General features: G+C 35.3%; 1 protein-coding gene across 1 annotated transcript in view; it reads right to left on the bottom strand.

Moving 5' to 3' along the window:
* aadacl4 (arylacetamide deacetylase-like 4) overlaps positions 1–8,295 on the bottom strand; it is a 33,938-nt gene extending 25,643 nt beyond the window's left edge. Inside the window, exon 1 of the mRNA XM_065241172.2 lies at positions 8,203–8,295. Within this exon, the coding sequence (XP_065097244.1) occupies positions 8,203–8,240 (38 nt within the window). The 5' untranslated portion in view covers positions 8,241–8,295. The remainder of the gene's footprint in view (positions 1–8,202) is intronic.
* Between the last annotated feature and the right edge of the window lie 9,486 nt (positions 8,296–17,781).

The following is a 17,781-nucleotide window of genomic DNA, read 5'->3' as shown; positions in this document are numbered from 1 at the left end:
GGGTTCAACTTCAGGTCAAGCTCTTTGCTTGACAATGGGCCAGCCAGTCTTGAATTGGAGTGAAGCAGGCAGTTTTCCCATAGGGTCAGATGGAACTTAGTGGTTTTTCCCATTTCAGCTATACCAGTGGATCCTTATAGGCTTTACTTTTTAACTGCATTTTTAATTAAAAGCTGTTCTTAAAACAAATCTTTTGTATGTATTATTGTCTGTAGTTCTATTAAATTAATTAAATCTTTTCAGCAAATGTTGTCTTGTGGGAAAGCACACTCCCAAAAGAAAATCACAGAGAGGTCACTTTAATGATTCAATTATTCATCCAACACATTGAGATTAATTGGAGAGCAAATGGAAACTTTCGTTAATGTGTCCTCTTAAGGCTCTGTTTGTTTATACCTGGTATTAAGATGGTCGATTGGCTCGCAAGTGGATGACAAAAACACATCCTCAATCACACCTGGGGCCTCATTTATAAAATTCTGTGTAGAAATCATCCTACATTTGATCTTACAATCATTTATCAAAAATGCGTATGTGTGATTCATAAAACAAACGTACGCACACAAAACACGCGTTTAGATGTTAAATCTATAAATCGCAAATGATCAGCTGAGTAGTTTCAGATATCTGCCTTTAAACAATGCCTAATTAATGTCAACGGCATATAAAAAAGTGCTTGTCAACCCTTTTCAAACAACAAGAATTGCTTATTGTCCAAAAACCTGCAGCAATCAGACAAACAAAAGTGCTTACATCTGCTCAGACCCTGACGTGGCACTAAGCACAGATATGGACTTTGCCGTTGATGTTTGCATACGCACACGTTACGATCAAATCTGTGTGTACGCACGCTTTATAAATGAGGCCCCTGGTGTTTAATTCGTCTCTTTTGACCACATTCGACCACTTCCGTCCTGATAACTTCGAGGGGATGGTTTATGGACGAGTCTGTAAAACACAAGTGGGGGAATTGATAGATACGCTGCTTGTTTTGTTAATAAACATGCTGCACAATGTTTTGTACATAGATAAGGGCAGTACACGATGTAACTACAGAAGAGTCAAGTTTTAAATAGGAAAAATATTTTGGTTATTTTTTTGTGCGATGCTAATGGTCTCTTCAGATTCAATGGGTTATGCTAAGCTATGCTAAAAGTGGTACTGCCAGACCCGGAGATCAGCTAAATGGATTCCAAAACGGTAAAAATCAAATGACAAAATAACTCTAGGGGTGCTGGAAAATGAGCATATGGAGTGTCCTTTTAAGTAGTTCTCAGATATTTCTCCTGAGACCCAGGAATCTCAAAACTGAAGTTTCTGACAAGATCTCAACAATGTCACAAACTGAACTAAGATTTGTCAAGATTGTTATCAGTAGTTCAATATGAACCTCAACATTTCTCATCAAATTTACCTAAATCCAGATTATTTTACCTGCAGTATAGAAGCTACATTCGCTTCATACACTTAAGGTATTTTAACAAATGCCTTATTTCTATTATAATTTTTTCTAGTTAATTATAACAGAAAAATTTGAGTTAAAACATAAAAAGCACAACTGGGAACTTCAGCTTATTAATTGATAGAAGTGTAGTATCTGAGGAAGAAAATGCACCAGTGCGGTCGAGCTAGCAGTGGACATGGATCCTACACATTTTGTGTGTGAACTCTGGCTGAACTCCAGGGTAACTGTTTCAGGCACGCTCTGACAGCCTCACCCCGATGACCCGGCTCGCGACTACGCAGTTCAACGAGAGGTCCCCTGTTCACACACAGCAGTCCCCATCAACCCCCCGTGTCTTTACCTCTACCCCTCCATTATGCCTCGCTCTACCCTCTGCTCTGCTCTTCAGTTCCTCTTATCCCCCCAATCGTTCTCTTTTTGCTGCAGTCAAGGAGATGGGAATCAGTCTTTGTTAGATCTTTTAAATATAGAAGCAAATGCAAAACAATTTGTTTTGCATACCAGACATACTGTTAACACAAACTCTTGCTGGGAAAGAGCGAGTTCAATGAAAGTTTAGATGTCAGCTAAAGTGCAACATTTGCATCAAGCTCAGTACAGGATGTACTCAACAGATTTCAAAACCTTGTTTTGCTGCAAATAGACGAGAGGCAATCAAATAGTTTTAGACATTTAGCATATGCAATAAATATCAAAATGGTGGACCACGACACAGAAACGGTTTGCAAGCCTGTTTTGATATTCTCACGGCTAAACTCGGCAAAACAATGCTAGATGTATATAATAATAAATGCAATGCACTTAATCATATAATCTGTTCACAATGTTCATAAAAATACACACAAGACACTCCCTTTTTACGAATGAAATTATACGAGTATCTGGCAAATGCGAGTGTCTCTTTTATCATAAACCCTTTAGACACGTCTGCAGCAGGCACTTATTTTGACAAGACAAGTGATGCACATAGGATCACTCGATGCGCAGAACATACTGCTGCATACATGTTGTGACGAACTTTGCATCGAGCGCCCATGAAAAACACTGCAAACAAATTATTTTCAAGAAAAAAATGTCTTAGTATTTTTGTCTTGTTTTCAGTAAAAAATATCTAAACATTCTAAAATGAAGATGCTTTTTCTTGATAAGCAAAATGACGAGAAAATAAGTCTAGTTTTTCGACCAAAAATATCAAACTTAAGTGATTTTGTGCATAAAACAAGCAAAGGAATCTACCAATGGGGTAAGAAAAAAAATCTTGAAAATTTTTCCTAAACACCAAATTCAAGAAAAATTCAGATTTTTTTGCTTGTTTTATGCACAAAATTACTTAAATGTATTATTTTTGGTCTAAAAACTAGAGTTATTTTATTGGGTCGTTTTGCTCATCAAGAAAAAGCAACTTATTTTAAGAATGTTTAGATATTTTTACTGAAAACAAGACAATACTACGATTTTTTTTCTTGAAAATAATTTTTTTGCAGTGAAAGAAGTCACCAGCTGCCGTGTACATTCTAAAGCAAACTTATTGTTTTAAGTTTTTGTTAGAAAACAAGTTTAAGACAGGTAGAAAAAGAGTAGAAAATAAGTAAAAAAGCCTGGAAGATAACAAGTCCACACACCCCAAAAAGCCCACACCTCTTAGAAATCCCGTCTTTTTTAGTCTCTATCAACAAACACCTGTTCACTTCAGCAACATTTCAACACTTCTCCAAATAAGCCAACCCCCTCATCTCATCATCCCCCCGCCAACACCCTTCATTACTATCCTTTCCCTGACATACTAGTATGGTCTACTGATCCAGTCAAAAGACTCCTGCTGTTGCCGTCTGTGCAAAGTGCCAGAGAAGCGAGGCCACCCCTGACTCCTGAAGCATCCAGTGACTGACTGGCTCCTTTCCGTCTTAACCCGGGCCAATATCTGTCTCCTTCACCATATGTTCAAACAAGCTCTCACCTGGAATCGACAACCATTGTGTATGATGTCACAGACGGCAATACGCTTTTATGATGTGCCCTGGTCATGTCTGGATTGTTTTCTTTAAGGTGAGAAGTTTGTATGCTTCTGTAGATGAAGGATTTATTGGCGGGCATTCATCCGAGCCATTGGATGCACAACTATAAATTGCATTCTGCAGGAAATAAAGCCCTTGAAAAGGATAAATCCAGTAAAACCTTCATCTAAAGGGTTGTAAATTATCTCTGGCTTTCCCGCAATCCCTAAAAAGCTCCTCACATGAGATGTTCAGCGATAAAGGGGTTTGCGTTAAAGGACCCTCCGGGGGCTCGCTCCCAAGTCTCATGGCTTCCACGAAGAGTCTGCCATACACTGTGACTGTCCCAGTCAGGGAAAGACCTGAACTTGAGATGACCCTGCTGAGCTGAAACCCCTGATGGGTTCATCTTCAGGCCACTGCACTGTTCCACCCCAACCCCCATCATTCCTTGAATTTCCCATTTCCTTTGGTCTTGGAGTTGCATCTGCATGGAAAACAGCCCACACCCAACCCCCACTCATCTCATCGCTGTCACCCAATTTGCAGCCCCTCCGTCTGACAGAAGGATGAGATCTAACATGTTTACCACACCCCCATGACGCCATTTATTCTGCTCCCTGACTGCAAGTCTCCTGTGCTGATGAATGTACACAATTTTGTTTGTTTTTGTCTGTGCCGACATGCATGCATATATGCAGTCCTGTCGGCATAAACGTGCGAGTCAAAGCAGGAGATCAGGGTGAACGTTTGTATCTTATTTAAACGATGGCAAATGTTGGAAATCAAGAGTAAACTTGTTAGTTCAATGTTCTTAACATACAGAATAAATTATGTTTCGTTTCCAAATATTTTTTGTCACTTTGAGGATAGGGTTTAGTCAAGTAGAAAATAAAAAAAGGAGAAAAGGTTTCTGAAATGGAAATTTGCAGATTTAATGTGAAAGAAATATTTTGGATTGAATATAAGTAGATTTCTGTTACCACCATAAATTACAGTTTTTTGGGCAAAATCTTGTTTATAGTAAGGCACTTACTACATTTTTAGGCAGAGATGTAAGGTTTGTATTTTTGCTAAAGCATTTAAAGGTGACATTTGTAAGATATTTGCAGTAAAATATCCAAAAACCACTAGGCCAGTGTTATATATTTTGTCCAACTGATAACTATCAATATCTATATTGTTTCAACTACTTGTAAATCGTGAGAAAATTGCCATTCTAAACAGTGACACGGGGCAGTGCAGTCGCCTGTTAATGACATTAATATCCACGTGACCCTTTGTTATCGCCTTTACTGACGTAAAAACCACATTACAACAGTGTCGTGGGACAAATGCGGAAAAAGGCGTTAGCGCCTGTAGCGCGGAATCGGAGGGTGCAATATTGCACTCATAACCATAAATCATGATCTTAACTTTACTCTTTCCCGACCACGAACGAGTTATCTTGTCAATTAAGAGAAAACATTTGCATAAAAAAGTATTCCTGATGAATTTTTATGTTAATCTGCAATACCGCGATTATCCACTAGATGGCAAAGTGCCCAATTTATGAAAAAAACTAAAGCCAAAAGGTTCAATATTTTTAAACTCTGTGTATGTTTTGATAATCGTTCTGAATCTGATCTCTAAAAAAATTATTTCACAAACATGCAATTATTTCAGGTTTTTGCTAAAAAAAATTTTTTTTTATAAGCAGAGATTTTGTTTGTTTGTTTATTGTTTGTTTAAAAGCACAGGGTCTGTTCATTTATTTAATATATTTGTATGTTTATATATCTTTAGAATAATTATTATTTTTTTCCTGGAAGGCATTTTGTGAGACTTTTGTATAAAAACTTTTCAGGCTGGCAGGGAATCAGTTAAAAAAATTAAAAATCGGTCAAAAATTTTGACCCATACAATGTATTGTTGGCTATTGCTACAAATACACCTGTGCAACTTATGATTTTGTTTCAGAGTCACAAATTACTCATATTATTTGTTTGATTTATGATTATTTATTCATTAACATGTTCATTTTGAGATGAAAACACTTTATGAACTCACAGTAAGACATTATAAAGTAAAACCTATGGCTAGATTTGTCTCCCGGTATCATGCAAAAGATATTTCAGATAGCAGCATTGTGACATTGATGTCATTTTTTGCTTTTTCCCAAAACTTTACAAAATTATTTTCTGTTAATCAATATTATGTCAATAATGCTGTTGATAGAGCTCAACTTGTACTGAACCCAGAACATTCCTTTAAAATATTGCTTTGTGCACTCATAACCATCTGCACATGTGGCTTTGAAGAAACTCTTTCGCCACTCTCTTTTAAATCGATATGAGAAATCTGTGGCCAATTACACTGAAAGTCTGGGGCATGAATCCACATCAGAGGAGTCATTTGAAGAGGATGCTACAATGAGGACAACCAAAGCCACTGTGTGCTGTAGACTCTCTCTCTCTCTCTCTCTCTCTCTCTCTCTCTCTCTCTCTCTCTCTCTCTCTCTCTCTCTCTCTCTCTCTCAATTTTCAATTTCAATTTAAAGAACTTTATTGGCATGATTGTGTCACTTACAATATTGCCAAAGCATTATACATAAAACGAGAAACATACAATAACACAATATTAACAAACATTAAGGTGCAATTAAGCTAAGGTGCTGGGTGATGGATGAAGTACTACTGCAAAATAAAATAAAATAGAATCAGAGGATATTTACAATATAAAGTAGACTTTGAAATATAAACATATGAAGTATACAAATGTACATTTATGGAGGCACATGAGAGGTAAAATAAAAATACTGTACAAGATCAGGGCTGTGGATTATTTCTGATGGTGTGTAACTGATAAATGAATTTAGCAGCAACTGATGGGTGTCTGTCTTCCCCCAGTAACATCTTCATTTGATCTGAGTCTGAAGAGCTATGAAACTCTGGTATGAGCTTTGAGATTTTGTCAAAGTGTTTTTCTCTAAGCTCTTTATATTTACCACAGTAAAGGAGAAAGTGTGTCTCTGTCTCGATCTCGCCACTGTCACAATGGACACAGATTCGCTCTTCTTTTGGGAGCCATGTTTGTCTATGTCGGCCTTTCTCTATTGCCAGACTGTGATCACTGAGTCTGTATTTAGTGAGGATTCGTCTCTGCTTTACATCTCTAACTGTGGAGAGATATTCTGACAGACTGTATTTTCTGTTTAGTGCCCGATAACATTCTAGTTTACTTTGGTTTTTACTTTCTCTCAGAGAGTCTCTCACTCTCTCACTCTCACTCTCTCTCTCTCTCTTGTCTCTCTCTCATTAACGAGTGATTAAAGAAGACAGAGGTGGCTCTGCCGAGAGCCGGAAATGTCATTATCCAAGAATGGCAAGCGAACGGTAAGCATAACAATGCAAAATTTTCCAATGAGCTGGTAAAGGACTAATCTCATAGCAACAGCTGGAACAGACAGTCTCAGATTAAACGAGAAAGTGTAACATGCATAAAAGCTCTCTAAAGGCCAAGAAACAAAAAAAGCAAAATAATTATATAAAAGATAGACTTTTTACCTCCACACCTTGACTGTAGTATTTCTGGTGAACAGAGTACATTAATGCATCTTAAAATGCCCCTTATGAAAATTGGATTTCCATTAAGTACCGTGGGAAGGAATTTTAACAAGGTAAAGACCAGTGTTTGGCAGCCAATATGTACTTTTTTCTTCCATTAGAACAGTCTGGTGCATATAATAGGTACAGATTTCCACAAAATTAACCTCAAGGCTATCTGTAATTTAAAGCAGATAAAGGGATTTCTGTGAAACATTACAGTGAGGGGAAACATCTCAGTTAATTGCCATCAGGAGTCTCCAAAAAAGATGAGCAGTGAATATGCAAAAATCATTCTCACAGATTTTAAGCGAAGCCTGATTTCAGAGATATCATTTAGTTTATTATGATTTTATTATTCATATTTAATTTTAATTTTAATAATTAAATTAGCACTGGTACCAATTTTTGATCATAGGATAAAGAAATTCTGAATTATAGGTACGGTTTCAAAATAGATACTTCTTTTTACAGTTAATGTAAATGTCCATCTTATGAGAAATGTGTAGTAATATCGGGTATTTTTTGTATTCTATAATTTTCCTATTTTCAATAATTTATTTTCCTTATTTCTAAACAGTCTTTCCTATTCTTTGTTTTACTTTTGTAAAGCTTTAACAATCTGAAACTGTGTAAAGTGCTACATAAATCAATCAAAAGAGATTATTACCTTGCAGCAACCACAGAAAAAACCCAAATCTTTGCTTTCATTTAAACAGAAGAATAAAACAGAACAGCACTCTGAATCGGTTTCATTTCTGTAATTATCTGTTATTAGACACAGGCCGCTTCTTAATCGGAAGGCTGCAGCCTCCGGAGGTCGCATATGCGGGCTGCATACGTCATCAAGCTTGGTTTATTTAAGTTAACTGAGCATTACATTCGCAAGTCATAAGCATATTACAACAATTAACGATTAACTAAGAATAAGAGTAAACTTTTTAATTGTTAATATTCTGAAATAAGACCGTCTTTATGACGTATGCAGCCTACAAATGCGACCTCCGGAGGCTGCAGCCTTCCGATTAAGAAACGGCCAGTGTCTAGTGCTTTGCTTTGCTGTCCCCTTGTGGAAACACACGGTTTTTAAAAGTCCTACAGTAAAATAATAGCATACCTTATAAAAAATACGCATACAGTAATCAAAACCAAAGCTTACTATCGACTGCTACACAGGGCTGCTGTGAATCGTAGCATCCTTTATCACGTGTTTAATTTCGTATGCATAACAAAATACTGCCCCAACATTTAGATATTCGTGAGAAGATATAATAAGACGGCAATGTCTTGGTAAGTGACATTAAAAGATCATCTGGGAAGCACTATTAATAATATTCAATATAACGTAAACAACCGTGTAATCCTCGTGAAGACGATTATGTATGACGATGATGAGATGACGTAATATTGGCGCGCCTAGACAAGTTTGATAAAGCCCGTTGCAAACTCTCTTCATACCCTTTCAAAGGAAAAATCTAATGTTATTGCCAATTTTTTCAAAGGTCTTTGTACCCAATAGTTATGTGTAACCCCTTGTATTGTCAACATTGTTAAAAAGTATTATTTATTTATTTATTTTATTTTTTTACCATTAGTTATTTATTTTCCTTTTTTATTATTTATATTATTTAATTGATTTCTTTATATTTTCATATTTGAACTGTAACTGGTTATGGTGCAATGTGTCTGCCTTTGAGAATTGTAGTTTGTTTTTCTTTCTTATTGCAGGCCTGTTTTTGTATGTACATCTGACGTTCCAATAAAAAAATAAAAAACAAAGCCCGTTTCATATAAATAAAATATAAAAACCTTTAATAAAATGAGAGGAATCATATATCTTTCTCTCTCGCACACCATAGCATTGTCATTATTAACTTAAACTAAAAGAAAAAAATAATATGTTTTTCTACATGTGACGTAAATTATAATTTGAAAAAAAGAAAACGAAATTATTTGTATATATTATTACTTCAAAACTACTTTAAATACATACAATACTTAATACAGTGCGATATTTCATGTGTATGCAGATTTGTGATTTGACCTCATATCTTCCAACCATTTACATAAATGCTTAAAATAAAAAAGAAATTATAATTTAATACATTCAAAATGTAAAAAAAAAAACAATATGTATTGGCCATCCATTTGATGGTTGTATGTCGAAATATATAATACATAACCAAACTAAATTGTATGATCAGTTTGCAGTATCTGCTACATCCACAAGGTGTCGTTTTATCGCTTATAAACACTTGCTTGACCACACCACAAGAGGGCAGTATAAAACAACAATCCATACTGTAATAAATCTTTATATACAAACGGAAAGGTTTTTTGCCTGATAATCAAAAAGCTCATTTTAAAAACCTGGATAAAATCTCAATATTTGGACCCAATGTTGAACCAAAACTGATTAAAATTGAGTAAAATGTGTTAAATGCAGATCTGTATGTACATTTATTTTATATAGAACACCCGGTTAAGTTTGTAACCTGCATTTCCTGAGTACAAGGCCAGTTGCAGTGATTTTCAATTTCTTCATGGGTGCTGGTATAAGTGGATGTGATTTACCAAGGCTGAGATTTCTATGGGATTATAAAACCCATAGTCTGCCATAATGGTGCTCTCTGGCAGATGTGATTAAACTCTATGACATAATCTGACTAAGCATTAATCTCTCCCTCTCTCTCTTCATATAGATTACTGCAGTATCATAGTGTATGCCAGAGTACGGTACTTGTTTTTTTAACACCGTGATTTTTTTGATTCAAGGCAATGGCAGCAAATAATGTCAACCTTCTAAAAAACCTATATAGAACAGGTTCCTCTAGTTTGATTGACACTTGGACTGATGTAGAGTTTTGTACCTATTGTTCATCACATTGGACATTTACCTATTCTGACAGCACACGGTTTAAGGAAAGAGCTGGGTATGATTTCCTTTTCGATTTTCCTTGATGAAAGTTTCAACTATGTTTTGAAACACACTGGCTGATTTTGTTATGTTATTTACACTTTTATACTTAGATTTATGAATTATGGGTTTCTGAATACCCATATTGATCAGGTCATCAGGTTTTCAAGCATTTTTACAAGCATGGTTTCTGGTCAACCTGCATATAACCAGCTCAGACCAGCTATAAGAAAATCAGTGCATTGGTTTTCACCATACAGTATGAATAAGCATGCTGTCAAAGCCTGCAGTTTTACTTTGAACTAATGCACAGTTCAACCTATTTATGTCTCCTGCTATTCTTACACTCTTAGATAAACTCAAAGGGGACATGCGACATGCCCCTTTGAGTTTATGTGCTAATTAGCTCAGACAGGACTCTGAAGGGAGCCGAGCTGGAGAATGCTGAGTGAGACAGGAGCACAACCTAAGCCAGGTCCCTCACGCCCGGGTCATTTGAACTTTGAATGAAACAGTACCTGAACGAAGTAACTCATTTTTTAAAACAGCTTTTCACTTTATCATATCATTTATTCTAAACCAAATAAGATTGAAGTGCAAATACATCCAGAGTCTTATTATATGCGCAAACTATTTCAGCATGTCCCCTAAATATGTTTACTTCCTCTTTCCTGTAGCTTCCTATCAAATATTACACTTATGCATTTGTCAGATGCTTTTATGCAAAGTGATTTATAGTACATTTAAGGTACTCTGAGTAACTGCTATATTTATTATTGGGAATAGCTCTCCACAGGTATTACAGACCTCCTAACCGCTGTGACTGTATCTGGAAATTGCATTAGAGGACATTAATCCATCTTGTCCTTTGTGTGTAGTTCTTGCTTTCAAGCATGCTTAAGCCATCCACTCCCAGTTTGTTATTTACATTTATTTCACATTTACCCATAATTCCCTTTCCTCGCCCCAGGCCACTCTAGCAGAGGCCTCATTATTTTTGATTCATACGCAGTGAGTTGATCAAAAACAAAGTTGACCTTTTCAGGTATATGCACTTATTTGTGCTTTGTGACTTATTGTTAGGTCCGGGGGAGAGGCGTACGGCTGATGTTACAAATGTTCTGTCTGCAACTTTAACAAATCTTATGTTGGGATATCTGTCTGCAGTCATGTAAGCAGATGTGTCTTGACATTTAAACTGTTCATTTACAAGTAGTATAAGCAAGTTTTTCATGGGTTGTTTTTGTAAACACAGTGGCTCAGTTTGTTTAAAGAGTTACAATGATTTCGCTGCAGGACTGTTTACTTGTTTGACCGAGAGCAGATGGAGTGTTCATTAGCAATTGTTTTCTATGGGATGCACAAAAATAAACAACAAAAAAATCACCCTTATTTATCTAAATCCAAAGACAGCACTCATCCATCTATTCAACATCACCATTGACTCTGACGGAGCAGAATACTTTAGAAAGGACACGGTTTTGATGAATGTCTAATAGATCAGGCTCATTAAGAATGACAATACTCATTGTGAATTGTGCTCTCTGGCTTTCTCCATGTTCTCCTCACTCCAATAAGTTTTGCCACACTGAATTAATCTGGGAAAGTCAAGCAGATATCAATCACATTACAGGGTTGTGGCCTTAGAGGAAGATCTCATTAAAGCTCATTCATATTATACAAGGCCACGTCCACCGTTTCACAGCCAGACACAATAATGTCAGGATTTGATTGATTATTACAGGGAAAGCCTAAAGCCAGACACTGACATTAAAATCTGATGATTAGCCACATTCTGCCTATTGTTGTTGGTACACAAAACTTTTTTGCTAAACTAAAGAGACTATTGCTGTACAAAGGGTCCCAGGAGTGCTACAGGGAACACCCACAATGTTATGAGCCATTTGCTGTATATTAAGCTATAATTCACCAAAGCAATTTTACTACATAATAAGAAATAAAGTGTTAACGTAGCAAGAATATGTGCGCTCCTGTGCCCATATGCCTAAATCACGTCACATATATTTTGTCAGTATAATAAACCTGTCCATACGTACTCATTCTATCAGGCACACACAGTAAAATAGGAGCAAATGGGAGGGCTGCTTGGGTACAGCTAGACCTCTATAATCCATCTTTTATTAAGATTATCATTCAGTTCATATCATCACACTTTACATGTGTAGTCCAAATGGATTCTTGTGCTGGTATCCATATGCTGTGATATTTTGTTATCTAATAACTTTTAAATTATTAACTCATTCCCCGCCAGCCATTTTCTAAAAAGTTGCCCGCCAGCATTTTTTTTGATTTTCACAAAATGCCTTCCAGGAAATTTTTCTTCAAAAAAATATAAACATACAAAATATAAAATGAAAGAATAGACCCTCTTCTTTCAAACAAACAATAAACAAACAAACAAAATGGGAAAAAACATCATCCTATCTATATTTTTTTCTCTGCTTATAAACTTAAATATTTTTCTTAAAAAAAAAAAAAAATAGCAAAAAGCTAAAATAATTGCATTTTTGTGAAGGAATTTAGTTAGAGATCAGATTAAGAATGATTATCAAAACATACACAGAGTTTAAAATTAGTACATAACGTTTTGGCTACAGTTTTTTCATAAATGTAAGTGCCCCATTTAGTGGATAAACGCGGTATTGCAGATTAACATAAAAATTGATCAGGAACACTTTTTTATTAACTCATTCCCTGTCAGCCATTTTTTGAAAAGTTGCCCGCCAGCATTTTTTGTGATTTTATAAACATATATAAACATACAATATATTAAATGAAAGACAGACCCTCTGCTTTCAAACAAACAATAAACAAACAAACAAAATGGGGAAAAAAACATCATCCTATCTATATTTTTTTCTCTGCTTATAAACGTAAATATTTTTCTTAAAAAAAAAAAAAATAGCAAAAAGCTAAAATAATTGCATTTTTGTGAAGGAATTTTGTTAGAGATCAGATTAAGAATGATTATCAAAACATACACAGAGTTTAAAATTAGTACATTTGGCTACAGCTTTTTCATAAATTGAGTAAGTGCGCCATTTAGTGGATAAACGCGGTATTGCAGATTAACACAAAAATTTATCAGGAACACTTTTTTATTAACTCATTCCCTGTCAGCCATTTTTTGAAAAGTTGCCCACCAGCATTTTTTTTTGTGATTTTCACAAAAGTTTCACAAAATGCTCTCCAGGAAAATTTTCTTCAGAAAAATAAAAAATAATATATAAACATACAAATATATCAAATGAAAGAACAGACCCTCTGCTTTCAAACAAACAATAAACAAAAAAACAAAACGAGGGAAAGAAACGTTTCATGCTATCTATATTTTTTCTCTAAAACATTTTTAGCCAAAAGTTAAATAATTAGATTTTTGTGAAGGAATTTTGTTAAAGATCAGAATCGGAACGTTTATCAAAACATACATAGAGATTAAAATTAGTAAATAATGTTTTGGCTTCAGTTTTTTCATAAATTGAGTAAGTGCGCCATTTAGTGGATAAACGTGGTATTGCAGATAAACATAAACACTTTTTTATGCAAATGTTTTCTCTTAATTGACTAGATAACTCGTATAAGTTTTTTTAACCCATAGTTGGGTCAGATATGGACATCTGTTGGGTTATAAATAACTTGTTGTTACGTACAGTAACAATTGGTTGAAACAACACAGTATTTGGGTTGAAATTAATCCAACTGTTGGTTTTTCTATGTTATACGTTAAAACAACCCAACATTTTTTAGAGTGTACACAAGAAAAAAAAGATGTCCCTAAATAATATGCTTTTTATATGCTGTTTAGCTAATTGATTTTTGTGCAAAAGTAATAACAATTTATAACTATATTTTTAACTCATTGTTGGGTTATATATAAACATTTTATGATTTAATTTAGCCCAGCAGTTGGGTTTTTTCCTTTTTGACCCAAGGCTGGGTTGAAAATAACCCAGCAATTTTTAGGGTGCATATGACACAGAGATGCATTAAAATACCACATCTTCCCTAAACTTGGTCCCTTTTTTTTAAGAAGAAATATAAATCTTTATAAGCTGACCCAAGAAATTTTCAATTTGATTTGAGCTGCTTTCCAGTTTAACTGAATACTAAATAGATGTTAATAAATAAACATGTGTTGTGTTGATGTGCCAATGTATCCATCCATTTTTAAATGACCTGTAAAACCGCAGCAATTTCCAAACACTCTCTACTGTAAATAAAAAAGAGCATGCAAGTCCTGACCCCACAGGGTATACTACAGTAACCCGAGCAGCTGTCTTTACTTGAAGTTTAGGGGAGGACCAGCACGCCTCTGCATACAGATCTCACAGAGCTCTCCAGAGGTGTCAGTTCCTTCTACCCAGAATTCCTTGCTGTTGTTCTCTCAGGAGTTTCTAGGTCACATTTTACTTCCAATTCACTTCACGCTGTTGCCCTGTGGAAACACGGCATTCGAAAAAGAATAGGAATTTCATATTTATTTCTATTTTTGTGTATAACATCATCTTGAAATGTTTCACGGTGTACTTTATTCAAAAACAGGTCATAAATATTTCTGAGCATTTTTACTGAAATAATTGTAAACAGACTGTAAAATCCCTTGAAAAGCTTAGTGTTTGCATTGTTATGAGAAAGCTCACTGTGCTACTGTACACCAAGAGCATCAGATGTAATCCTTGTCTCATGTCTCTGGCTAATCTTGCATGTTAAATCCTAGGAGGGTTACATTAGAGAGTTTGATGTGTGTGCGCGTGTGCTTTTGAGAAATAGAGGTCACAGCCATCTTAATCTGAAGAGACTGCACCAAAACTAATGAGAAGAGACTAAAGCTCCATGCTGAAAGTGACCCCTGTACCCACCTGCTCTCTCATACTGTAATATTATTGCACATGTGGCTTTTTCATAGCTCTGGATGCTCTTAGTTAAGCCTCAACTTTGTCTGATATAAAGAGTTGGTTCATACAGTGGCCTCATACAGACTTTCATGAATATGTTTGACTCCATTGAAGCGCCCCTGGCTTTTGATTGCACACCCTATCCTGGGCATATTTTAGAATCTTAATTTATGATCTCAATTTAATCTCATTGCTGTCCAGATTAGATGATATATGTGGATCTCCCAATAACGGCAACCCCTCCTAGTGTACACAAGCCAGACGAGGATGACTATTTCCGCCTTCATCCTTGCTCACGCTTCAGCATCCCACCGTGCAAGCCTCTGGCCCTGTAGCCATGGCAACCAAATGAGGTAAATGGTTGCAGGAGGGTTCTCATTTTCCACCCTTCCCTTGCCTATAAGAGTTCTCACCATACAGTACAAACACCAGGTTTGTGGAGAACAGCAATAGGACGGATTGCTATTCACAGTGTGTTTCCATCTACCGTGTAGCCTTTCAATGTGCTTTTAGGAGACCAAATCTAGAGAGTGAAATGAGGTTGTAAACATCTGCTGCATCATGCTGTAAAACAGTGATGGGACAAACATCCGTAATGCATGCAACCCATTATTCTAAATTCAATGCATGTGTCCTTATACTTGCTTTAATGTTATGAGATGACTTCATTGAAAAGAAAAGAGCAATATTAAGATTTATAAACATATTTAATTTTGTGTTCTAACTACAATAGAAAAACAAACAGTATATTGACTTGGCTGACACAAGGGTGAGTAAATAATCACAAAACAAAGTTTTCTGGGGGGTAGGCCTGTCATTTAAAGAGCTCTGAATGAATATTACTATCAAGTGACCCATCAAGTGACGTAAATACTTTTTTTAGCACAACCTTGGTGTGCTCATGTTATTCTTCAGATGTATCTGCCAAAACATGCTGTTATTGATCGCCAAGGGAATCTACAGTCTAAGTCCCTCAAAAGTCATCTGTCTCTTGAAAGATCGCAGATATCATCTGACAGTTAATTATTACCCATTGAATGACGTCACAAGCGTTAATACTGGGACGGGAAATTATGTTGAGTATGACTGTGTCTCCTCAATGTTTGCTACTAATTTCCCATTCACTGCGTCCCTGAATTTACAAACTCCATTAAACCCATGAGTAATTAAGCTTTATGAGGAGAATATGATACACAAACTAAGACTTTTATTAATATATCTTTATAAACAAATTTAAGTGTTTAAACCACGAGCATCACCAAAACAGAAAACACTCTTTTTGTCCACCATTGATCATCAATCAGATCATTCTCACGGTCTCACCTATTTGTTCGGTCAGGGTAAATTTTCTTTATGAAGAAATTTAAAAAGTCTTGTTTTTATTTGTGTCTGTATATTAATACGGTTTACACACTTCAGTTTTAAAAGAAATTTTTTAAAGAATAAAAAACAAAGAAAGAAATTAAAGATCAAAATGCTGTTTAATCTGCTATTGTATTTCATCAACAGCACTGCCAAACAAAATTAAAGGGGACATTTCACAAGACTTTTTAAAAATGTTAAATAAATCTTTGGTGTCCCAAGAGTACGTGTGTGAAGTTCTAGCTCAAAATATCATATAGATAATTTATTATAGCATATTAAAATTGACACTTTTTAGGTGTGAGCATTTAAAATGCAAATGAGCTGATCGCTGCACTAAATGGCAGTGTCGTGGTTGGATAGTGCAGATTAAGGGGCGGTATTATCCCCTTCTGACATCACAAGGGGAGCCAAAATTTCAATGACCTATTTTTTCACATCACTGCAGCGAATGGTTTACCAAAACTAAGTAACTGTGTTGTTCTTTTTCACATTTTCAAGCACTGGGACCCAATTAAAGCACTTAAACATGAAAAAAGTCAGATTTTCATGATATGTCCCCTTTAAAAAAAAATTATGTGACCCCAATTTGTGAAACCCCAGCTAAAGTTGTTTTATTTTAGTTGTGATTTCCTGTTTTCTACATAAAATCATTTTACATAATGTAAAGAACATTATCTGTGAAAATATAACTTTGATCACTTTAATGTTGAGTAAGGTCCTATCAAAGATTGAAATTAAACTTTGATCTCAAAATTAGATTATGAGACTTCAGCCTGGATTTCAAAGACGGGGTCACAAATGATGTTGCCTTAAATCATGCAGTAAAGAAAAACCCTCCTTCACCCCACATTTTTCTTTCTTTTTACTGTAACTACATAGTAGTTGGTTTACTATAGGTATACATAGTGTTCAGTAGAGACAAAATGGACATACTCTATACACCATGTTAATAATGCAACACATACACGTTTTTACTATATTTCTCAGTGTTATGACAGTTAAGGACATGACTATGCTGTGGGCTTATTTCATATAATACACATAGTGAATTTAGATACAGGCAGTACAACACTGAACACATATTTTAATTTCTTTGGAAAGATGTGCCTCATTTATAGTGACACAATTTGCAATGTCAATCTGCCGACACAATAATTGTATTCAGAATGGGGCCAAAAGGGGCCATTATGCATCTTTACTGAATTGAAAATGAACAAATCGTGTGTCATTGCAAACACTAAAGGAAAGTGCACTCTAAATGCTGGGTTGTTTTAACCCATAGTTGGGTAAAAACTAAACATTTTCTGGGGTAATTTAACCCAACTGCTCACTGTAAAAAGAATGCAGCATTAAAACAACTTAGTCAATTCAACATACTATTTATAAAACAAGTTGAAACTGTTTACTTATATTTTTATGTTACTTTAACTTAACAAATTATGTTGATTTGACAAAAATGCTGAATTTTTTTTAGAGTTTATGCAGATTTAACACAAAACAAATTTCTGGGTTATTTATAACCTATAAAAAAGGGGAAAAC

This window comes from Paramisgurnus dabryanus, chromosome 14 (assembly GCF_030506205.2).
Source record: "Paramisgurnus dabryanus chromosome 14, PD_genome_1.1, whole genome shotgun sequence".
Lineage (NCBI taxonomy): Eukaryota > Metazoa > Chordata > Actinopteri > Cypriniformes > Cobitidae > Paramisgurnus > Paramisgurnus dabryanus.
This window is presented reverse-complemented; position numbering and strand designations above follow the sequence as displayed.